Source organism: Myotis davidii, unplaced genomic scaffold (assembly GCF_000327345.1).
Source record: "Myotis davidii unplaced genomic scaffold, ASM32734v1 scaffold616, whole genome shotgun sequence".
NCBI classification, from domain to species: Eukaryota; Metazoa; Chordata; class Mammalia; order Chiroptera; family Vespertilionidae; genus Myotis; species Myotis davidii.
In genome coordinates this window covers 3494292-3520258 of record NW_006291965.1, presented here as the reverse complement: position 1 = coordinate 3520258, position 25967 = coordinate 3494292, and the positions used below count along the sequence as shown (strand labels likewise).

Sequence of the window (25967 nt, the reverse complement as noted above, 5' to 3'; positions counted from 1 at the left end):
TCATTTAAGAATCTCATGTTTACTTTTTCTTCTCTGTCTTTTGAACTCTTTTTTAAAAAATGACTTAAAGCGAAAAGGTAATCATCAAGGGGACGTCTTATTTAAGGGAATTCACACATGAAGAGTCCTGCTTTTTTAAAAAAATATATTTCTCTATTGATTTCAGAGAGGAAGGGAGAAGGAGAGAGAGATAGAAACATCAATGATGAGAGATAATCATTGATTGGCCATCTCCTGTACACCCTCCACTGGGGATGGAGCCCACAACCCAGGCATGTGCCCTTAGCCGGAATCGACCCCGGGACCCCTCAGTCCTCAGGCTGAGGCTCTATCCACTGAGCCAAGCCAGCCAGGGCAAGAGTCCCGCTTTCATTAGTTACTGCAGAAAACTCATCTGGAGTCAGAATTCTGCATATACTCTGAGATTCTAACCTGTGGGTTTAAATTGTACACTGCTGCTCGCTAGGATTTTAATTTGAGCTAATTAAAAACTGAAAACATACTAAATCTAATTTAGAAGAGTAGTTGGTAGCATTCTGAAAAGAAGGATCCATCAGAAATAGAATCATTAACAAAATTAGTTGTATATGTACCTGGTATAAAGAAATGAAAGTGCTGAGAGAAAGCTTTGTGTAATAAATTTTTTCTTTCTCAAGACACTAGTCTGCGGCATGTGGAAGGGCATATTAATTCTCTCTGCACCTCCTATGCCCACTCATGGGTGGAACAAATAATGGTACAATCTAGGTGAAGTGAAAGGGTTGATGAAAGGCTTTGGTATCGCATTAGAAGGATAGACCCAGAGAGATCATAGGGAATTGCACCATAGGAATAATGGTGATTGCATGAACTTGTTCCTACCCAGTCATGACTTCTAAATGCTTAAGGAAGGGGTGACATAGCAGGGAGATTTGCCTTATGTAAGAAGTGGAGCTAAGACTCATATCTAGATCTTCTAACTGCAGCAGCCACAGGAAACCAATATAGATTTTGCATTCCTTTATATATATATTGTTTTAGTTTCCTAGGGCTGCTTTGACAAATTACCATAAACTTGGTGGCTTAAAATAACAGAAATTTATTCTCTTACAGTTCTGGAGGCTGATAGTTGAAATTCAGGTGTCAGCAGAGCCATATTCCCTGCAGAAGTTCCAGGGCAGCATCACTTCATGCTTTTTCCAGCTTCTGATGACTGATACATTTCCTAGCTTTGGCTATACCACTCCAATCTCTGGGGCTGTCCTCACACTCTCCCCTCCGCTGTGTGCTTCTCTTTTGTGTCTGTTTAAGTAAGAACAATGTACTATGGCTTCCATAATAGAAAAGGTCCAAGTATAATCAGCCTGCCATCAGGTCACTGACTGATGACCCTGGGAATGGTGCCATATTAGGGACTCGGTGTTGGTCCCTGCTGCTAGCAGATTGGGCACTCAGCAGTGGCTGTAGTCAGGTTGGCCTTGGTAATTCTAGAAGTCTATGTTACTGAGCCCATGTATAACATTCTTCTGCCACAAGGGCCACTGTGTTCCTGAGCTCCTTAGGCAATAACAGGAGTGGCTGGGAAAAGAGGATGACTAGTATTCACAAAACAGATCATTCTATTCGCTTGATTCTTAAAACCCTCCTCTGCTGAGGTTACCTTTTGGTAAGCATTCACATGGGACACAAATACATTCAGAACTTTCCATATCTTTCCTTTGCAGCTCAGTCACTCATTCTCCCCTATCTTCTCCAGCACTATTGTGCCTCAGTACCTCTTAACTAGATTTATATATTTTGTCCAGTACTACCTCTTCCCCCCCCTGCTATTTATAGGTTAATGAACAGGTTTGCATAAGTGAAATTTCCAGATAACTAAAATTTAATCTGTCAAACCTTCAATTATAACTAAGTTGTTTCAGGTTAAAATTTTATTCAAGTGTATTTTTCCACTTTAACCTTTCAAAAAAAGAAATAATTAAAATTTAATAAGATAAAAATTTACCTATGGTCTCTTTTACTTAACAAATAAATCATATATACGTATTTCTGTATTTTTCTAAGTTCTGTCCCCAAAGTGTACATAATTTTACCTTCCTGTAATAGCATGAAAGTGACTTTGTATTCTGTATTTTTGATTTAGCATGAAAACATTGTCTGTGTTTCTTCGCTAACTAAAAGAAAATATAAGCTATTATAGCAAATAAAACTGAAAGGTACCCCATTTTTATTGCCTTAAAGATAATACAAAGTTATTTCTTATTCACATCATAGTCCACTATGGATGTTCCTGGTGGGCAAAGACTCTTGTCTATCCGGTAAGGCAGGTTCCTTCTACCATGTGGCTCTGGCATCTCCTAGAGCCACGTGGTCACCTATATTGAGTCTGTGGAATGAGAAATAAGCGGTGTAGAAAAGGCATGTATCCTTCTTCACACCCTTAGTTCAGGAACTCATATTACTTCTATTCTCATTCTCACACTAGGTTAACACTCAGTGTGAAAACTAGTCATGTGGCCACACCTAGATGCAAGGGTACATCTAGATAATAAAGCCCCTGTCTGGGCAGCTGCTCCTCAGCAACTCTATACTATGGAAGGGATCATAACTTTTTGTGGACTACAAACCAAGTCTGCCACAGCTGCACAAGTTTTATAATTACCCTTTTAAATGGCTGAAGAATATTCCATAAGTTAATATATTATGCTTTATTTAGTAGGTTCTTAATTATTAGACATATATAAAGATTGCTTTTAATTTTTCACTCCTAATGAATACCACTATAGGAAATATTTACACACGTATACCTCTTTCTGTTTAAAGATTATATCTTTAAGAATGATTCTTTAATCCATTTTAAGTTTATTCATTGTATGGTGTAAGAAGGAGATCTAGTTTCATTTTTTTGCACATATATGTCCAATTTTCTCAACAACATTTATTGAATAGACTGTCCTTATTGTATGCTTTTGCCTCCTTTGTTAAATATTAATTGATTATAAAGGCATGCATTTATTTTTGGGCTCTCTATTCTGTTCCATTGATCTATATGTCTGTTTTTATGCCAGTGCCATGCTGTTTTGATTATTATGGCCTTGTAGTATAGTTTGATATCAGGAGCATGATTCCTCCAACTTTCTTCTTCTTTCTCAAGATTACTGTGGCTATTCAAGTTCTTTTTGGAATATTTGTTCTACTTCTATGAAATATACTATTGGTATCTTGATAGGGATTGCATTGAGTCTGTAGGTTGCTTTGGGTAGTACAGAAATTTTAATGATGTTAATCCTTCCTATTCATGAACACAGTATATACTTGCACTTATTTGTATCTTTTTCAATTTCTTTCTTCAATATCTTATAATTTTCCAAGTATAGGTCTTTATATCCTTAGTTAAATTTACCCTTAGGTATTTTATTTATTTTGATGCAATTGTAAATGATACCATTTTCTTAGTTTCTCTTACTAATATTTATTGGTGTATACAAATGCAACTGATTTTTGGATATTTGTTTTGTATCCAGCTTTACTAAATTCATTTATCAGGTCTAGTAATTTTTTGTGGAATCTTTAGGTTTTCTATATGTAGTATGTTGTTTTCACATATGCATGTCTGCCTATTGAAATCATATGTATGTGGCCTTACAGGAGGGATCCTGGATGCAGAAGATTTGCCTACATCTCATGTGAAAGAATCCCTGAAGTCTTTATCTGTAAGCACATAGAGACCCATGCACTGACTGTAGCAGCTGCTCAGCTTCCTTCATCTATGTGGATTGGGATTGGTGGATCCCATCCCTTCTCCATGGACATTAGAGATCTGCCCACTGGACCTACTGCTCCTGGATCAGGCCCAGCCCTGTGTCTGCACAGACCTCCACCCAGGGGAAATGAGTCACCTTCAGGGCTTGGGATAGACCTCGGGCAGAGGGCACCCCCCACACTCCTCTTCCACCCAGTGAGCCTTGACCTGGGGTGTGAACATGACTGGTCCACCAGGCTTCTGACCTCCCCTACCCCCAACCGGTTCCTGCTCCTGGCAGGCCCTTTCTGTGTGACCCCCCTTCTGTACACACACACACACACAGGGGACATCGGGCTGCTCAGTTAGGGTCAGAGTGGTGCCCTGGCCCACACAATACCGCCCAGGGCCTCCCTGTGTTACCTCTGGCTTCAACTGTGTCAAGGGAATAAGTGTCTAGGCTAAGCCCTGAACCAGCAGTGACTGCTGTGGAACATACTCTCATCATTGCCTCTTTTGAGGCCTCAGCCTCGGAACATGGGGAGAGACAACATGAAAACATGGTGTCCTTTCCAATGTCTCTATCCAAATGAGATGGGAAGTGGCAGTTATAAAATGTGGCTGCCTGTTACTAGGGGTCCAGGTTCTGTTGGGCATTGTGAAGAAGTGAGGTCACCCCTGGGTCCCCTACCCCAGGCATCTCCTCAGGAAGAGCAGTGACCTCACTTCCTGACAAGATCAGTGACTTCACTACACTGAGCAGTAACCATACTACACCAAGAAGTACCATGGCCTCCAGAGTCCTTGGGGATCATTTGTGGGAGAAAGCCAGACCCAAGCCTCATGTTGGGCTGAAATAAATTGAAATACATAGTGCACACACTTAGCTAGCCAGGGACACTAAAACTCACTTTTTTTTAAAAAGGGGCTGAGTAGGGGGAAACACGTGGAGATTTTTTAAAAATATATATTTTATTGATTTTTTTACAGAGAGGAAGGGAGAGGGATAGAGAGTTAGAAACATCGATGAGAGAGAAACATTGACCAGCTGCCTCCTGCACACTCCCTATTGGGGATGTGCCCTCAACCAAGGTACATGCCCTTGACCGGAATTGAACCTGGGACCCTTCAGTCCGCAGGCTGACGCTCTATCCACTGAGCCAAACCGGTTAGGGCCTAAAACTAACTTTTACATTGAATTTATTTATTTATTGCAGTGACACTGGTTAATAAAATTGTATATGTTTCTTTAGTACAGTGATGGCGAACCTTTTGAGCTCGGCATGTCAGCATTTTGAAAAACCCTAACTTAACTCTGGTGCTGTGTCACATATGGAAATTTTTTGATATTTGCAATCATAGTAAAACAAAGACTTATATTTTTGATATTTACTCTATATATTTAAATGCCATTTAACAAAGAAAAATCAACCAAAAAAATGAGTTCGCGTGTCACTTCTGACATGCGTGTCATAGGTTTGCCATCACTGCTTTAGTACAATTCTATAATACATCATCCGTATATTGTATTGTGTGTTCACCACCCCAAGTCAAGTCTCCTTCCATCACCAGTTATCTGCCCTTTCCCCTCTTCTATCTCCCCCAGCACCCTTTCCCTCTGATAATCACCATAATGGAATATTACTTGTTTGTAAAAAAGAGGAAATCTTACCCTTTTACGTAGCATGGATGGACCTGGAGAGTATTATGCTAAGTGAAAGAAGCCAGTCAGAGAAAGACAAGTACCATGTGATTTCACTTACATCTGGAATCTAACGAACAAAATGAACTATCAAACAAAATAGAAACAGACTCATAGATGCCAAGAACAGACTGACAGCTGTCAGAGGGGAGGGGACTTGGGGGCTTGGTGAGAGAAATGAAGGAATTAAGCGAGAAAAACCTGAGACACAGACATCAGTGCCAGAGAGAAAGTGGAGTTGGGGGAGGTAGAAGAGAGTAAAGGGAGAATAGATGGTGATGGAAGGAGACTTGACTTTGGGTGTTGAAAACACAATACAATATACAGATGATGTGTTATAGAATTGTAAAAGAATATTAATTCTAAAAGATACGATATATAGAAATCAATGAATAAAAGGTAAAATACTTTTTCAGGTTCTTGAATCCACAAACTTACTCCTTGAGGAAAGTTACTAACTTGTATTCATTATTGTATCTGTACGGTCTTCTACATTGTGTGTAATAATAAAATGAGTTGAGTGACCAAATAAATTTTAACGAGAGCATGTAGAATATTATTTATTATGGCCCTGGATAATAATATGAATGTAATTATCATCCTATGTCTTTCCTGTCTTAATAAACGGCACCAGCATTCATCCAAATCTAAAGGTAGAAAGCTGTGCAAGAAATTACCATAAAATTTAGTGGCTTAAAACAATAAATATTTATTATTTTTTTCAGTTTTTGAGAGACAGAAGGTGGGTTGTTCTGACTTGGGGACTCTAATGAGGTCACAGTCATATATTGGTGGGGGCTTTGTCATGTGAACGCTTGACTGGTGACTGGAGGATACACTGCAAGATGGCTCACCTCCACGCTGGCAAGTTGGTGCTGGCAATTGGTAGGAGGTTCAGTTCCTGTCCATTCAGGTGCCTACACAGAGCTTCTTGTGTGGTGTCTTCATGACATGCTGACTGGTATCTTCCAGAGGGAACAATCCAAGAGAGCAAGGCAGAAGAGGCATTTACAGCCTCCCCTTGGAAGTCACACACTCTCCCTCTTCAGTGTTCTAATCACCCAGATATGCCTCATTCATTGTGGGAGGGGACTGCCCAGAGGCATGAATTCCAGAAGAAGGGATCATTGGGAGCTATCTTGGAAGTTGGCTACCAGAGCTCCTCTTTTTCATATTTCATTCCACACACGTCTTCTATTCATTCTCCTTCCAAAAATATATCTCATATATAATCACTTATCTTCATCTCTATTGTCTCTAGCCTAATCCAAGACATTAGTCACAATCAGCTCTGCTATAATAGCCTTTCATCTGATCTTTCTCCTTCTGCTCTTGTTACTCTCCAATGCATTTTCCATATAGCAGCCATTCATTCGTCATTCATTCATTTTTTTCAATTCATTCAACATATTTATCTTGTACTTACATGCTAAGTTTGTTTTAGAATTTTAAAATATATAGCAGTGACTGAACAAAGTCCTTAGAACTTATATATAGTGGGAAATTAAATAATTTGGAAGATATTAGATGATAATATGTGTAATACAGAAGAATAAAGCAGGGTAAACAGAGACCTGTAGGGGAATTAAGGACTAATGGGTGCTGTATTATATACAGCTGTCAGTAGTGCTATCTCTGATTATATTGGACAGAAGGGAGGAGGCATATGAATACCTGGGTAAGAGTGCTCTAAGTGGAGGAAAAGAAGGCAAAGGCCCTTATCATGCTTGGTGTGTTTGAGGAACAGCAAAGCAGCCACTGTGGCTGAAGCAGGGAGTGGGAGGGAAATGGCAGGCCATGGGGACCAGATCATGTAGGGCCTTGGACTTTGGCTTTACCTTGGGTTGGTGGGGAACAAGAAAAGTCATGGGAATGTTTTGCTGACAAGATAGAACTTGCTTTTTAACAAGATCATCTGAATTGCTCAGTCCATGATCTTTTAAAATGTAAATGGTATCAGATCACTTACATTGCTTAATACCGTTTGATGGATTCTCATTGTACTTAGAATAAAATCCAAGCTCCCTTAGCTATTACTACTATTGTTGTTATTAAAATTGACACTCCATTATTTTCTGTCATAGAATTCTGCTGTCTTCCTTCCTATTAAGTATCCAATAATTTTTATTATTACATTTATCCTATATAATAAAGAGATAATATGCAAATTGACCATTACACCCTTGCACAAGATGGCCGCCCCCATGTGGTCACAAGATGGCCATCAGGGGAGGGCAGTTAGGGGCGACCAGACTAACAGGAGAGGGCAGTTGGGGCGACCGAGCCAGCAGGGGAGGGCAGTTGGGGGCGATTGGGCTGGCAGGGGAGCAGTTAGGCATCGATCAGGCTGGCAGGGGAGTGGTTAGGGGGCAATCAGGCTGGCAGGCAGAACTGGTTAAGGGCAATCAGCAGGCAGGCAGGTGAGCGGTTGGGAGCCAGCAGTCGGACATCCCCTGAGGGGTCCCAGATTGAAGAGGGTGCAAGCTGGGGTGAGGGACAACCCCCCCCACCCCCGCATGAATTTCGTGCACTGGCCCTCTAGTTTGTTTATAAGCTGCTTCAGCCACTCAAAAATATACAATGGAGATTGTATGTGGGTCTTTTCCATACTAAGTCATCCCAAGAGTGCTTTGTTTTTGGAGTTCTTGTGTTTGCTCTCTATAGGGTATATTTTTTCTGTATCTTCCCTCCTTGTCATATTTGGCCAATGACCTACCTCTAGCCATACTATTTTGGATGCCAGACTAACTGCTGTTGAGCTGGATGCTAAAGCTTGCCTTGGTTTGTGGGCTACATCAATACTTCTCAAACTTTAATGAACGAATGAATTTTCTGGAAGGAGGAAAGGGGATCTTGTTAAGATACTGATACTTATTCAGTAGGTCTTGGGTGGGCCTTGAAATTCTGCATTTCTACCAAGCTCTTAGGTGATGCTCATGCTGCTGGTGCTATGAGTGATGAGGTGGTTTGATCACATAGCTTGTTTGAGCATTGGAATCACCCCCAAAACTACAAATTCCTGGATACCTCCCTTCTTCCCAAAGGTTCCAATATAATTAGACTGGGATGCAGTATGGTGAATTAGAGTAAGGCGAATTTTCTAGGCTTCATTAGTGATTCTAATTTGTAGCAAAATTTGAGAGCTGCTGGATTGGATGACAATGGGTCCTAATTTAAAACAAAGCATACCAAGTAATACTCTGCAGAGCTGTATTCTTTTTTAAAAGTTAGTTTTATAGCTTTAGAAAAAGTCTGGCCACACTAATGGATGACTTAAAGATCTCTGCCTCGCACACGATTGGGTAGTGTCCCCAACATCCTCAGCACAGCAGCCACCAGGTCTAGACTTCCTGCCTTCAGAAGAGGGTTGTTCCAAGTCCAGTTAAAATATGCCCACTGACAACAAGACTATATAAATCAGGTCCCCTCCTTTGTGAACTTATGCTGAGGCAGAGAATGAGATGAAGCATAGAAATGCTCCATTTCTTTTTTTCTTGTAATTTCTAGCATGTTAATGTCCATCTTTGGAGCCAGCAACTAAGAACTTCTTGTGTGGTGCAAACTAACCCTTTGGTCATCAAAAGCAGATGTTTCAAGCTACTGAAGATCAATGAGACAGTTCTAATTTACAGATTAATAATTGACTGCTAGATATGGGTGTCTCAAATGGTCTTGGAGACATTGGGCAGAAGAGACAATACCCAAGCTCTGTCTTCTTTCCCTCTCCCCTCACACCTGCCCACTCAGTTCCTTTGGCCAGGTGATTTACTGTGTGTTAGTAGAGCCTGGGGCACTTTCCTGTTGAAATGTACTTCAATCCCATGTATTAGGATTGATTTTTTTTTTTTCCTGGCTGGTCTAGATTGGACGACTGATTATTGGACAGAATGGCATCTTGTCGACACCTGCTGTTTCCTGCATTATCAGAAAGATCAAGGCAGCTGGTGGAATTATCCTGACAGCCAGCCACTGCCCTGGAGGACCCGGGGGAGAGTTTGGAGTGAAGTTTAATGTTGCCAATGGAGGTATGTGGTTCAGAATATGCCTTAATCATCATGATCTCTTTCCTCCTTTATGTTACCACAGTCTTACAATGACCTCCTGATGGTTGACAAACAGGGCAGAGAGGAAGTAGCTCAGAAAAATCTAGTGAGGTGCTTGTATTAGTCAGGGTCCTCCAGAGAAACAGAACCAATGGAATATAAAGGATTGGCTCAAGTGATTATGGGGAAAGAAGCAACTTGGAGGGGTGTGAATGGAAGTTTTGGGAATAGTTGCCTATGTCTGTTCGAAAAGAAGTAAGAAGAAAGGTTGCCTGCTAAGATCATGAGGCAAGAATAGAGACGGGTTTTGGGATAAATCAGTGATTCGGAACCTTCCTAATGCCGCGGCCCTTTAATACAGCTCCTCATGTTGTGGTGACCCCCAACCATGAAATTATTTTTGTTGCTACTTCAAAACTGTAATTTTGCTTCTGTTATGAATTGTAATGTAAATATCTGATATGCAGGATGTATTTTCATTGTTACAAATTGAACATAATTAAAGCATAGTGATTAATCACAAAAACAATATGTAATTATATATGTGTTTTCCGATGGTCTTAGGGGACCCCTGTGAAAGGGTCATTCGACCCCCAAAGGGGTCGTGACCCACAGGTTGAGAACTGCTGGGATAAATGGAGATGTTTTCTAAAAGGTACTCTGGGAAATTTGTTGAAGATTCTTGAGAAGTGAGGACCGGGGTGAAGTTAAACCCACATTCTTAGGATAAGGCAGTCTGTATAACTCCATGACTACCTTCGGCAATGTATGGGAGTGTCAGCAGTGGGAGCAGGTAGGTGTTTGGGGAATGATCAGGTGGGTGGGCACGGCAGAGCATCAAGAGGGCTGGTGGTGGTTAATAGTGTCTGAGCTGATATCAGACAACTAAGATTCAAATTCAGCCTCTGTCAATTAATAGTTATGTGACCTTGGTTAAGGTCACCTCTTCCAATTTCTGTTTCCCCGTTTGGAAACTGAGGATAATAATAACACTTCATCTGTTTTTTGTGAGTGCCAAATTCCATATAAAGTGTGAGATGTGGTATATGTAAATTTCAATAAATGTTGGCTTGTGTTACTGGGCTAACAAAGGCATTGCTCAAATGGTGGATCATAGGATCCTGCCTGGAATAAGACACCAGTGAAACTAGAATGGACTGATGGCCTGGGATTAATTAAGTGATGAAGAGCAGGCTCAGCAGAGGTACAGTGTAAGATAGAAGGAAGATAAGGAATTTGTGGGGTAAGGATACTCATGCTTGATATTTTTGAAGGAAGGATTTCAAGAGACATCATTAAGTTATGACTGTACCAGGCATCAACTAAAATGAAGAAAAAAATAATTGGAGTAGAAGATGTCAAGGAACTTGGAAGTTGTTAAGGAACACAGGTGGCTGATGAACTCTGAGGTTATCTATGTGGGTGACTGGTTGAAAATTATCATCTCATGCAGTAGAACTTGTTTTACTTTAAAAAAAGCAGTGTACTCTGGCATTAAAACTCAAATAGAGACTTAAAAACTGATAGAGACAGCACTATAACATGTTATGGTGTCCAGAAGATGGGGATATTTATGCATCCTTTAATCTGGTGAGCATTAGTTTTGTATCAAAAATGCTAAAACCAAATAAGATTATTTACTTTTTATATTTTGTAAAAGGGCAAAGTTGATAAGGAATATGTTTATTACTTTGTGGTCCTTATTTTTTCTATATGACAAAAAAAATGTCAGTACAGTTTTCTAGGCTCTATTCTTTCCCACCTACTGGAATGGAGCTATTGCTATTCCTTCCCACCCCCAGTTTTATTGAGGTGTAATTGATATACACAAAACTTGCACATATTTAATGCATACAATTTAATGAGTTTAGGGACTACCCCTTTTCATATGTTCAATGAGCATTTATTGGGACGCAGTAACAGTGTTATGCCCTAAAGTAGTACTGTCAATAGAAACAGGTTGTGAGTTACAAATGTATTTTAAATTTTTCTGATAGCCACATAAACAAAGTAAAAAAACAACAGGTGAAATGAGTAATATATTTTATTTAACCTAATATATCCAAAATATTATTATTTCAACATGTTACTATAAAATTATTAATACAATGTATTATAGTTTTCTACTAACTCTTCAAAATTTTGTGTGTATTTTATAATCATAGAACATCTCAAATTGACTATCATATTTCAAGTGCTCAGTAGCCACATGTGGCTAGTGGCTATTGTATCGGACAGTGCAGCTCTAGGATTGGGATATAAAAGAAGTTAATAAGTAATTTGTGTTCAGTAGAAAGTTAAAATATAGTTGGTGAATGAAATTAATACACAAAGCTATCTTAACATCTCACTCCCTACCTACCATCTATTTCTCTATAATTTATATTTTAGATCTTTCAATCTACTTATGTATTTGATTTTCAGACTTGTTGCAAAAAATGTAAAGTGGCTTGTGTTAAGTCATAAAAGTTAAAAAGACAAGAAAAACTAAAGGAGGACAACTGTTGTTTTTATGTTCAATTAATTTAAAGTGGTATTACAATTAATGTATGGGGTATTTTGAGTTAAATTCATTTTAAAAACGTAGGAGTCACTAGAGAGTATGAGTTGGGGAAAATAATTTACCCTGGTAAATTGACACATCCACGAGGCAGCAGACCTGGGAGTAGAAATCATATGTTTTCCTCTCTAAGTGCACTTGGGAAGCTGCAGTTTAATTCCGGAATCCCTCACTTCTGTCAAATGCATATCCTGTTTGTGTCTCATATCCTGAATAAAGCCGATTACATAACCGGGCCTCCCTGGCAGGTGTGAAACTATTTTTAGGGAAGATGTATCATAGCTTAGAAGTAGATTCAAACAAACAAACATGTAGGTTATGCACCTCCATTGAACAGGTGAGGCTGACTGAATTTCTTCCACAGTCGATGTATACAACACAAGAAATAATTGAACTGTGGACTGTTGTCTATTGTTTAGAGAACAAATGAATCTTTCTCCTGGTTGGTAGAAGAGGAGGTAATATTTCTCTAATGACAAATTTAAATAAATTTATGTTTGATGATGCATTATTTTCAAATTTTAGGTCCTGCACCAGATGTTGTTTCAGACAAAATCTATCAGATCAGCAAAACAATTGAGGAATATGCTATATGTCCTGATCTTCGAATCGACCTGTCTCGACTAGGAAGACAAGAATTTGACTTGGAGAACAAATTCAAACCATTTAGAGGTAATAGAGAGATTATGTTCTGAAGAAGTCAGAATAACTCCGTGGGTGGGTTGACTGGTTTCTGCAGGGCAGTGTACATGGGAAAGTGATTGAAGTATCAATCTTTGGAGTGACGCTTGATAAATATATATAATCTGAATGTAGTGTAGAGGAAAATGAGAACAGCCAAGATATTCAGAACTGGCAACTTTCAAAAACCACTTTCCAAATTCTCCATCATTTTCCACATAGGGAAAGTTTCAGGGCTGACACTTTTTCATTATTCCAAGAATAGGATGTGAATTGTGGAAAGTTGTCTTTGCTTTTCTAGCACTTAAAGTGGAGATGCCCAAATACCGTAGATAATAAATGGGAGACCCAGCATGGTAGTGAGGCTATAATTTCCCATGAAGATAGAACCATGCAGTTCATCTTGATTCAATGAACAATTACTGATTATCTGCTCTCTACCAACTCTGTGTTAGGAAATTTTACAAATTCAACAAGTACCTAATGGATTTAGGCAAGTGGTTCAAAAATTAGAGAACCAGAATGATATTGTTTGACTTAGCTAAAAAGATGAAATACCTGGTTCATAGCAACATGGTATTGTAGGGTCAGGAGAGCTTGAAATGAACTGTTCAAGGATCACATTTTTGGGCCAACTCTATTACATTTTTCTTGAAAGATTTTGAGTTAATTGTTTACGTATCAGAAATCAATGCAAAGCCATGTGATACTTACTGGAAGCCTGCTTTTATTAATCTAGTTGGGAGCATGTCAAATCAGTGTGTGTGTGCGTGTAGGGGTGCACACACGTGTGCATGCACATGTACACCCCCCCCCACACTAGGTTTGGAAGAACTGGGCAATAAGATGACTGAGAAAAATCAGGCATTTCCATCAAGAAAAAGTTTTATTGATTGATTGATTGTATCTTCATAATTTTATTTAGTTGTTCAAGAGACCAGGTCTTTGACGAACTCAGATTCATGTCCATTGCTGCAGCCACATTGCTAATTTGATGAGTTTTTTTAAAAAAATGCTATGGATACCAGGAAGTGGTAGAGAGATTCCCTGGCTCCCCAAAAGCATGTGCACATAATTGTTTGGGATAATTGTTGTGGTATGTTCTTGCTGTTTTAAATGTTGAGCAGGGCTTAGGTTAATTGGAAACAAATAAATCCTTGGCATTTCACCTTAAAGGATCAAGAGCATGAACTTTGTGGACTGAACTTCTAAATTTCACTGAATTCTACTTGTTTTCTTGTTTTTTACATTTCTGTTTGGTACTATGTGTTATCTGCTCTAAATACAAATGTATCTAGGCAAGTGGTTTAAGAATTAAAGTACCAGATTGAAATTGCCAAAACATTATTCTATACTTTAGAATGAGTAAAATTTTTACTATATTCAATACATGACTTTTTATTTTATAGATTAATATTTTGTTGTGGTTATACTAGAGGCCTGATGCACGAAATTCATGCAAGGGGCTCGGCCCTCACAGCCCTGGCCGCCCCCTGCAGCCCCTCACAGCCTTGGCTTCATCCAGAAGTTCGTCCAGTTGGTCATTCTGCTGTTCAGTCTAATTAGCATATTAGCTCTTTATTTTATAGGATATATATATAACAAAGTTTATCATTTTAACCATTTTTAGGTGTTAAATTCATATAGATTAATTTTTAATTAATTTATTTTAAGGATTAGTATCTTCTCCCTGTCAAAATGTGATTAAGAACTGTGTTCTTTAAAAGTAATGACATTATATTTGAATGGACTTACATAGTACATTGATCTAAGTGCAAGGAAAAATAATTTTGCATATTTGACCAGAGGAAGAGAGTTTCATGTAACATATTAAAATCTCTTCCATTAAATATGGCATGTGGGTTTACTGAAAATTATTAAAGGTGGATTGCTAATATTCTTAGTGCATGTTTAGGTATTTCAGGATTCCAAAGAAGCATGTGTTTGAAAACTTTGAAAAACAACACATGTAAGTTTCAGAATTAACGAATTTAAAGAGTTAGCCTCATGAACAAAATCTTAGTGTCTAAAAGTCAAGTAGGAACTTTTCTAGGATAAGTACTTTCTGAGTATTATTATGTAATGATCACTAAGTTTGAAAAATGTAATGTATTCCGGTTTTATTTATTTGTCAAATAAATGGAAAAGACGTGCTTTGGACTCCTGGTCATTGGGGGGTATTGGACACTGGAGTACATTTGTGTTTGATGAGGATTTCTCATATCTGGCACTCACCCTTGAATTGGTACTAGATTGGGCACACAAGAGACTTCACACAAACTCAGGAATATACCCCTCATCCTTAATTTCGAACCTGAGTCTGTTTGGCACAATGGCATTTGGAAAATAGGAGTCACTGCTGAGGTCACTCCTTGATTTGTTTCATGCCAGCTGAGTCATTCTTTGGCCAACCCCATAGGAGAGCCCACTGAGTATGCCAAGATGCCTTTCAGCACTGAGGTGGGCACAGTTTTTTGGGGAAGGTGGCAGAAAAAGGACACAGTTTTAACTACTTTATTCTTGTGGTTGATTTTTTACTTGCAAAGGAGAATTTAAAACTTGATGCTATTTATATCCATGTAACCTGAAAAGTTTATAACATTTTAATGTGTCTTAATTTGTGATTTTGTCTGTAAATGGACACCTGGCTTCCCACGTAATGTGTGGGGTTATGATGGGATTATGATTAGAGATCCATATATTAGGGTAGTAATTCATTTTTATACTTCCAAGTCTTCTTCATGGTCACAGTTTTCCTTTGCTTTTTTATCCTTAGTGGAGATAGTGGACCCAGTGGATATCTATCTCAATCTCCTTCGGACCATCTTTGACTTTAATGCCATCAAAAGTTTGCTAGCTGGGCCTGGCCAACTGAAGATCCGAGTTGATGCTATGCATGGAGGTAAGCTTGGGGACTTTTACCATTTGGTGGGCAAGAAATGTTAAGGAGATCTTGACCCATGTGGGGTTTCTGGTATTATGAGGAATGGTGTGTTTGTAGGTATTCATACAACATATGTATTTTCAGTTATGTGGAATGCTCTGGTAAACTTCAGGGCTCTAATTCCTTTTGTTTGATGCAAATGAAAACAAAACTTGAACAAATAAGTCTGCTGTCACACTGTGTTTTCTCCTAATAAAGTAGATCTGCTCTACCTGGTTTTGGCAGGGTGCCTTACGTACTAGGTGACCTGTGGGGACCAGTGGCACACAGTCTCCCTGATCATTGAGCCTGGTGTTCCATGAGTGTTCCTTGTGTGGGTTGTGTGTGCTCTCCTGTTGTAGATGAGCCTTGATTGCTATTGGCACAACAGTGGGTGGTGTTAACCATCAGGCTGACTGGCTGTGAAGACTGGCCATGACCACAGGGTATGTATGAGCTGCTGTGCTCAGGCTGACCCTATAGAGTGGGATTTGCCCCAGTGGGCTCTGGTGCCTGCCGAGACCACTGTTTGGAGGTGCTGCTTGTGGAGCTAATTGGACAGTGCTTTCTTGTGGTCTGAAGCCAGCCACGAGGTGTGTTGGTTCTGGGGCCTCTTGGGAACTGCTCCAGTACAGGCCGAAATCAGCTGCTGCCTGTAACTGGCCTGGTGCTACCTGGTAGGAGCTACAAAGTGATTCAAGGTTGGTAGCTAGCTACGTGTGCTAGGCCTGGAAGTGCGTGGGAGAAGCCACACTGCTAATCGTGGCTGGCTGCCACCAGTACCATGCCTGGGCCCACTCAGCAGAAGGCACAGGGCACCCTAAGCCCTGCCCATTGCCCATAAGACTCAGCCACTGAAAGAGTCAGGCAGTATGAGATGGATCCTGTTAATCTGGAAAATTATACCCTTTTATTCTGGGAAATAATTTTGAATTACTTCTTGGATGATTTCCTTCCTTTCTCTCCCTCCCCCTTCATCCCCCTCCCCCTCCCCCCTCCCCTCGATGGATGTCCTCCCTAATTAGCATATTACCCTTTTATTAGTATAGATTACTGACACATATTTTAGAAGTTTTCTTCTCTGTATAGTTTTTGTTTCCTTCAGATTGCTCTTTACTCTGTTTTAGTCTCATGTTAAATACATTCCTCAAAAGTTGGTGATCCTTGGCTCTCTGACATGTTTAGGAGTGAGGCACTAAAAATCTGTTGGGCTCTCTGAGCCCATGTGTGGAGCTTATCCTCCATGGACTCTAAGGCCTTCTATCTGGGCTGTTTTGTTCTTCCAATTAGGCTGGTCATATTCACAGGAAAGGATCATTCAGGTTCTTTCCTTAGCATTATCTGGCCAGAGGAAAGAAAGCTTCTCTTTCTAAATAGTTTGAGTAATAATTCTGGGTTTGAGCCTCACTGCCTAGCTGTATGCCCATCTCTGAATCATCATTCTGGCAGAGGAATGAAGGACACTGATTGGGCAGATCTCAGTCACCTCCCCAGCTTTTGGAGAAGTGGGACTTAGCCATACCCAGATCACATGAACTGAGATGGGAAAGGGGTAAGCTCTTCCAAGGAAACCCAAAATGTTGCTACTAAAGGAAGGGGAAATGAGTGTTGGGCAAGAAAAATGAAGAGCTGCCTCACTATTTGAGATTTGTATTATATTAATGGAGAATAAATGGAAAGCAATCCTTTTCATAAATTTCAGTTAACAGAATTACCTGCTGGTCTCCAAACATGCTGTGTATTCTGTCTTAGGCTCTATTTCCTTACTGATAATGTTCTTTTCATTTGGATGGCATCTTCTTCCTCACCCCTATCAAATTTATGTTCTTCCTTCAAGTCCATGCAGAAATGCTGCCTCCTTCTGGAAGCCTTACCTGTGGTCATTGTTTTTCTTAAGCCATTTGATATGATGATTTTATAAATACACATGAATTGTGCTTGTCTTACCATTGTAGTTGCTCACCTGTAGATTTGACTCATCCCACTACTAGATTAAGAACCCAGCAATGCAGGAACCATGTGCTTTGAGTCCCTTGAATATGATCCCCTCCATTTCTATGAGAATTTCATGTTAGGCAATCCATAAATACGTGTTTAACTGGAAAACTCTATTCATCAGCATTTATTTTATAAAATGTGGCTAGTTTTATATGCTTCAGTGGTCTACAGTGTTTAATTATACACTTGGCAGAGTTACAACAATTGCAGAGATAAAGAACATCGCTAGAGCCTTTTAGTGCTTTTGCATATATTTAGCTAAAGCTTTTAATACATAAAAAGCAAAAGACAGTGAATCATTATTATATAGTTGATTTCTTTCTGACAAAAGTTTGGAAAAGTTTTGGAGAAAAGTTTTATATAACTTGATTATTAAATAGATCTTCTCTGTGCCTAACAAGCTAACTGGCACGTAGTAGATGCTCAGTGAATAGTAATTGATGTAAATATTATTCTTGTTGTATCTTGAGAAAGCTGGTAGAATTTATATATATTTGTTGTTACTAAAAGTCATCCTTGTTCTAATAAAATACTCTTGGTGGTGGTGGTGATGGTGGGGGTTCTGCAAAGATTTTACATTGCTGTGTATCTTTTTTTTAGTTATGGGACCCTATGTGAGAAAAGTCCTGTGTGATGAGCTAGGAGCCCCAGCCAATTCTGCAATTAACTGTGTTCCCCTGGAAGATTTTGGCGGGCAGCATCCTGATCCAAACCTGACATATGCAACGACCCTTCTGGAAGCTATGAAAGGAGGGGAATATGGATTTGGAGCTGCATTTGATGCTGATGGGGTAAATAGAAATGTTTTTTGCCTGCTGACCCTTTTGCCACGTTAGTGAGCCAAGCATTGGAAACCAGAGAATTAATGAACCCATCTGGGGCCGACATGTATGGGGCATATGAACTCTAACTAGCACTGTGTATGCTCTTCTGTTTAATAAGCAACTTAGCCATTACTGTTCTTAATTCCTGGTAAACATTACGTTATGAAAAGGTTATTTCTTTTAAAAAAATATTCATGCAATAAATCTTTATTTATGGCTGGTTTTGTTGAAAGCACCATGTTAAGGAACCAGCTGGTTTAGCTGTCACCCCTGTTTTCCATTATGTTTGGGGGACTATGTGAATTAGGATATGGAGGCTACCGAAAACTGAGGTAGCCATCCACATTTCAACAGGTGTGACACATTCTTAGTTGCGTCAAGATCTTGGGGCCTACAATATTCAAAGATTTAAAAGGAGGTTTCCCATGCCCTCTTTTGCCTTATTCAAGTTGTTTTAAATATATGATGGCAGTAAAGTGGTGATTATGAATATGGGCTGCTAGTGGCAGTTGCCTCTGTCTGATCATTTTCATACATTCTTTCCCACAGGATCGTTACATGATCCTAGGCCAAAATGGCTTCTTTGTGAGCCCTTCTGACTCCCTGGCCATCATTGCTGCCAACCTCTCTTGCATTCCATATTTCCGTCAGATGGGGGTCCGAGGGTTTGGGAGGAGTATGCCCACCAGCACTGCCCTGGACAGGTAAGCAAGGATATCATTGTGAAAAACTTCTTGGTAGGCCCTGATATCAACGTTTGCTTTCCCGCTAGCGATGACTCATTTTTCCATCCTCTGTTGGGAACTTGTGGAACTTAGAGACAAATTCCTGGGTAGGAAAATGTAGAACCAGGTGGGCTGAATTTGATTCTTGATCCTGTCACTTCTTAGTTGTGGGGATATGAGGATAATAATAGTATCATCCTTACATAGATTGTTATGAGGTAGGAGAGAGGTGTTTCATGTAAAACATTTAACAGAGTGCCTGGTACATAATAAATACTTCATAAATAAAACAATTAGTAATTAATTACTTAGTAATAAAACAATATGTAAGTGAGGTGTGAAAAGAACATGGGTTTTCAGGTCAGATAATATGTTAACCTGCTGGCTTGTATTCTTATTAGGTTTTTAAAAGTAGGGATGATCAATTGTAGGTTTGTTGTGAGAAGAAATGAGATGTACCCAACAGATATTCACTTAGTATATCCAAGTGTTAGGTTGTTTTCTCCTAGCCCTACCCATCCCTACCATCTTTTTTTTTTTTTTTTTACCTTGTCTTGTAAAACAAGGAATTTCAGAGTCTAATATTTTCAAGCAGCATATATTATTATGGAAGCAGTACTTGTTGGAAAGTTAGAAGACACAACAAATAAGTAAATGTAAACATCATATCCCTTTCCCTGAGTTACCTATGTTAATAGAAAACGGATAGGATCTCCTTCTATACATATATAATATACATAAGTAATTATAATCATATATAAATGCATAATATATAATATGTGTAATACATCATATAATTGCTTTTTGGTAATACCAAAAAGTGATTTGAAATGCCTGATAACTTGTTTTTCCTTTTCCATCAACAATCTTCAGCTTTGTATTAATATATTTTATGTCATCTAAAAACCAAGATTATATTCACATTTCTCCCAGGAGTCCTCAAAATGTCTTTAATGGATTTGTTGCTCAAAGGAAGATCATACAAGACTATACATTGCATCTGGTTGCTATGTCCCTTAAGTCTTTTATAATTTAGCACAATCCTTTTCTCTTGTACTTACTGACAGTGATTTTTGAGGAGACCTGACCAGTTGTCCTGCAGAATCCAACCTTCTGGATTGGTGTGGTTATTTCCTTATGGTGTTATTCATTTATTCATGAGGTAAAATTTACATACAGTGAGATGAGTCACCTTAAGAGTACTATTCAGTGAGTTTTGGAAAATGTATTTTCCAAAGTCATTGCATGGGTTAGTAGTTCATTCCTTTTTGTTGCTGTGTAGTATACCAAGGGATGAATAGATCACAATGTAGTCTTCCAGTCTCCTGTTGCTGGACATTTGGGTTGTTTTCAGTCACTAGCTATTGTGAATCATGCTGTGATGAGCATTTTTATACAAGTCTTTTTGTGGACACATCTTCGTTTTTCCTGGATAAATATCTAGGATTAGAATACTGATTGTAGGTTGACATATGTTTAATTTTTCAAGAAACTGCCAAACAATTTTCCATTTTTATACTCTTAATTGCGGTCTATGAGAGTTCTAGATGCTTTATATCATTATTATCATTTGGTGTTGTCTTTTTTATTTTAACCATCCTGGTGAGTATAAGATGCATTCATTTGCGTTTAGATTTGTATCATCTTAATCTCTAGTGATGTTGTGCTTATTTTCATATGCTTATTGTTCATTTTAGTAACTTAATGTATTTGCTCAATTAAAAAATTGGGTTGTTTGTCTTTTTGTTATTGACTTATAGAAATTCTTTATATATTATGGATAACAAGACTTTTGTGAGATATATGTATTACAAATATTTTCTCCATGCCTGGTACTTGCCTTTTCATATTCTTAATGGTATCTTTTGATGTGTATAATTTTTAAATTTTAATGAATTTTAATTTATTATGTTTTTCTTGTTTGGTTAGTATATAATTTTTTGTTCTCTATAAGAAATATTTGCTTACCCCAAGGTCAGAAAGATTATTTCCTTTGTTTTCTTCTAGAATCATTGCAGTTTTAATTTTGATATTTTTAAGTCTTGATGATTTTGAATCAACTTTTGTGTGTGGTGTAAGGCAGGAGAAAAAAAGTTTCCTTTTCCCCATATCCATTTGTTATAACCCTATTTATTGAAAGGCATTTCCTTTTCCTTTGGTACCTTTGTTAAAAATCAGTTGATCATATATATGTGGGTTTATTAGAGGATTCTCTATTCTGTTCCATTGATTTATTTGTCTATTCTTATGCCAATATTACATTGTCTTGATTATTGAAGTTTTATTTATTTTTTTATTACTGAAGTTTTAAAGTAAATACTGCAATCAAGTGACTCCTCCAACACTTTTTCTTCTTTGTCCAATAAAAAAAAAGTGTGTGCCCTAGGTCCTTTGCATTTCTGTATACATTTTAGTATCAACTTGTCAATTTTTACAAAAGCCTGTTTGAGATTTTGATTGGGATTGTGTTAAATCTATGGAGCAATTTGGGAAACATTGCATTTTAATAATACTGAGATTTCCAGTCCAGGAATGTGGTATGTCTTTTAATTTATTTAGTTTTAATTAATTTCTCATACATACATTTGAGTTTACTTTTTCATACATATGTGTTGTAGTTTAGTGTAGAGGTCTTACCTAATTTTTCTTTAAATTTATTCCTGAGTATTTTTATGTATTTTAATGTTATTGTAAATGGAATAGTTTAATGGATTTAATTGTCCAGTGTTTTGCTGCTAGTAATTAGATATACAACAAATTTTTGTAAACTGATCTTGTATTCTTCCAAAAGATGGGAAAATAATCACACACCTTTTGGATGTCCCCTACTTTATTTCTTTTCCTCAGGTGATAGTGATATCAAGTCCATGATGATCCACCTCAGTTTAAAATTCTTGCCTAGCAGCACCAAAGAGAAGGGTATATGATTCTATGTTGTTGTTGTTTTGTGTTATGTTTTTTTTTTTCTATTGGCCTTTGCTTATGCCCTTTCTTTAAAAAAAAAAAAGATTCAGTAAAACTGTAGAGAACAGGCAAAAGTAGAACCATCTTTAGAAACTAAGAACCCAGAATTATATACATCCTGAGTGTTATGTAAGTTAATTTAACATCATGTAGGAGTGTAGTTAATAATAACCTTCCACTTATACAGAATCTTATAATTTAGAATGTCTTTGATACATTTGATCTCACTTGATCTTTGCAATAATAGTGTGGTAATTGGCTAGGCCAATGTTAACGATGTCGAATCAAGTATCAGAGAGATTAAGTGACTTGCATAAGGTTGCACAGCTAATAAGAAAGGACCCAGGATTTGTAACTAGGTCTTCTGATTAAAAAAAAATATTTTATTGATTTTTTTTTATACAGAGAGGAAGGGAGAGGGATAGAGAGTTAGAAACATCAATGAGATGATCAGCTGCCTCCTGCACACCCCCTACTGAGGATGTGCCCGCAACCAAGGTACATGCCCTTGACCGGAATCGACCCGGGGCCCCTTCAGTCCGCAGGCCGACGCTCTATCCACTGAGCCAGACTGGGTAGGGCAGGTCTTCTGATTTAATTTGCTATTGCATCTGCCCAGTAACTACAACTTGATTAGGATGATCCCTAAAAAACCTATTGAGAATACTACCCAACTTTCCTGTAGGGTAGCCAGCAACTTTTCAAACCCTGGCTTCAGGAGAGGCTGGTTTCATTCTGACAACAAAAACCATTTGTCCTCTTTTTTGGTGAAAATTTCCCAGTAGTTCTTGATTTCACTTTATCCCCCTTCCCAATAAATCTGTTTCAGTCAGAAACCAGAAGCCTTGCTTCGAGATTTCACAAAGGACTTGTTCTGATATGTAAGTGACCATTTAAAAGGATTATTCATGCTTGCTGGTTGAGATTCAGAATTCTGTGGGGCTCTGATGTGGTGATTTGTTTTGGGTATTTGATCTGTTCTGTAGCTCCCAGGTGGATGCTCATGATGGACACTTTCTAAGCTTCTTTCTTCCTATGTAAAATAAATGCAGTTTCAAAATTTTAACAGTGGTTTCCTATGTAGGTTTTTTTTAAAACATTAATAAAGTCAGGAATGTGCCCAGAATTGCCAGGCACTGGAAGAATGACAACTGAGTAGTTGGGAAACATTAAATGGTGCATTTGCCTAACCTCCTGGAATTCTAGAATAAGGGGGGCCCACACCCTTGAAACTGATGAATTATTCAGACAAACTTTTATTGTTAACAGATAATCATTGTTCCCCGAGGAAAGACTTTCAGTGTCTTTCACTTCTACCTTTACAGTGTCTTTTATTTCTACCCTGTGTCACTAAAACAAGGATTCCATTCACACAGGATAATACAGTTTTAGCCTTGAAAATGACATTCTTTTGGGGCTTTGTCATTCTGAATATGTCTGATTTGTGGTTGCAGATGAGTCTATGTTGCTGAAATCATTTTGGTTCAAATGATTTGAGAAGTAAAGCACATTCAGAATACATTTGTGGACTGAGGCCTATCTCCACCCCACGGGGAGGTATTAAATAATCCTGTGTGTTATCTTACAATAATATTTATGAAGCGCCCATCTGTGCTTGGGGCTCTGCCAAATGCTGTGTAAAACAAGGCAAACACATGCAGACTAGAGCCCTCATTAGAGATATTTACAGCCTCAAAGAAGCTAGCATCCTTGGATATACTGCAAGGGAGCCAGATCTAAAATGTTGTTTTGACTATAAGGGAGGCAACACAAATATATATGGTGGTGAAGGGAATTAATGCTCTTCTACCTTGTCTTTGCTTTGTGTGCTACCCCTGTTGTTCACCACTTACACAAGAATTATTTATGAAGGGATTTTTGTGTCCTAGACATAGTCCCTTGATCTGGTGGAACTTAGAGTCATGGAGAAGACAGACAGTAACAAGTAAAGAAAAAAAAAATATATATATTTTTGTAATTGTAAATTGTAACACATGCTCATGGGAAATAATAACTGGTGTAATAACTGGTGGTATGGAATATCCTGCTTAAATGGAGTAGCCAGGGAAGGATTCTCTGTGGAGGTTATGGGTAGGAACCAAGTATCAGAATGATGCAGCTGGGCCTGGCTATGTTGCTGAGTTCAGAAATGGTCGGTAACACATGTGAAAATACTTATTTTTCAGAATGTAGTCTATAGCTATTTGTTACAAACCCTCAGTCTGAAATATGTACTGTAGCTTTATCTTGAACATATTTAGCTGGTCTTTGGAATCCAGACAGTGTTAATCCTGCAAGCATGTAAGTATTGACTGGTCTGTGATGACCTCCGTCCTTACTGCATCCTTTAGATCTGTGCTGTTTTGTCTCTAAGATCAGTCATGCCAGACTAAGGTAGTGGGAGAAAGATAAGCTAATATTTAATTAGCCTCTCCATACATTGCTTTTGCTATAGGATGTGAATTATTTTGCCATAGCAGATAAATATGTTCAAGTGTATCCTGTATTAAAATTTTTTTCAAAGGGGAAAAAACAAAAACATTTATCATAGGAGTTACTGCCCTGAAATTCTCTGTAGCCAATTTAGTCAAGGTCAAGGCAGAAAAGAGATGGCACCATCAAAAGGGGTTTACTAAAAATAATTCAATAATAGTAACTTAATAATCTGGTTCAAGAAGTATGGGCAAAATTTAAAAAACTTATGCTATACTTTAGGACTCATAATCGCAGAAAGCTGTTAATTCTCCTAGGACTCATTCTCTCTTGCCTGCTATGTTGGCAAGGACTCTGCCACTGTAATGTCTCTAGGAAGGCATGGTTGATGTCAGGGTGTCCAGGACCTTATTCTCAGCCCTCCCACTGATGCAGCCTCCTAGGCCTGTGCCAAGGCACTGTGGCCATGGGGAGAACCAGCTAGTGCTGACAGAAGCCGAAGCCCTTAACACCACCCTGGGGGAGGGAGGATGAAAGACCTTTTAAGCAGGGATTTCAGTGGCATGCAGTCTAGAGCACAGAACTAAGTGACATGCAGTTGCTCTCCAATGGGAACATTGACTTCATGGCCCACCTTTATTCATATTCTCAGTTTCAGTTTTTAGAGGGTCCATTTGGTTAAATAACCTTCTTTTGTTCCTGTGACTTAACATATTTATATAATTTAAAAATCAATCCCATTCATTAGAAATAAGGCGAGCCCCCAAAACCAAGGGTCCTGGCAGAACACCAAGGATACTCGGGAGTCAGACAGCAAGGCAGAGATCTTTACTCGTGCAGGAAGGTGCACAGGCACAGGGCCTGGCAGCATACACCCTGAGCAGCTGTCTGCTCAGTCTTTTATGTCTGACGCCCGTCATCTGTCCCTCACTCTTAATTGGTCAGAGTTTAGGCTCACAGTCTTGTGGGACTGGCTAATTTAAAGGAAAAAGGGAGGGGTAGATCTTTGCCATTTCAAAATGGCGGCCCCCAGGGGAGCTGCAAGTCAAAATCTTGAACCAAAATGACAGTTGCCTAAACTCCCTTCTTTGACAGAAAAGATTACTTGTTTATTATCACACATTTACTGTTGCAAAGAGCCATGAGGTAACTCTTTGGTTTGGGCTGATAAAAATGTTCTATATCTTAATTATGGCAGTAGCTACACAACATTGTTATACAACTATATACATATATTAGAGGCCCGGTACATGGATTCATGCACCAGTGGGGTCCCTTGGCCTGGCCTGCGGGAATCAGGCTGGAACTGGCTCTCTGACATCCCCAAAGGGGTCCCGGGTTGCGAGAGGGCACAGGTCAGGCCAAGGGACCCCACCTGTGCACAATCTAAGCT

General features: G+C 38.7%; 1 protein-coding gene across 2 annotated transcripts in view; it reads left to right on the top strand.

Annotated features, from left to right (window-relative positions):
- PGM5 (phosphoglucomutase 5) overlaps positions 1-25967 on the top strand; it is a 154467-nt gene that overhangs the window by 11775 nt on the left and 116725 nt on the right. The window contains exons 2-6 of one of the 2 annotated variants that reach the window (XM_015565020.1): positions 9286-9448; positions 12552-12698; positions 15484-15609; positions 18229-18419; positions 19002-19156. In XM_015565020.1, coding sequence (XP_015420506.1) covers positions 9286-9448; positions 12552-12698; positions 15484-15609; positions 18229-18419; positions 19002-19156 — 782 coding nt within the window. Of the gene's footprint in view, positions 1-9285; positions 9449-12397; positions 12469-12551; positions 12699-15483; positions 15610-18228; positions 18420-19001; positions 19157-25967 lie in introns of those variants that run through there. The other variant, XM_015565021.1, reaches the window with a different exon arrangement.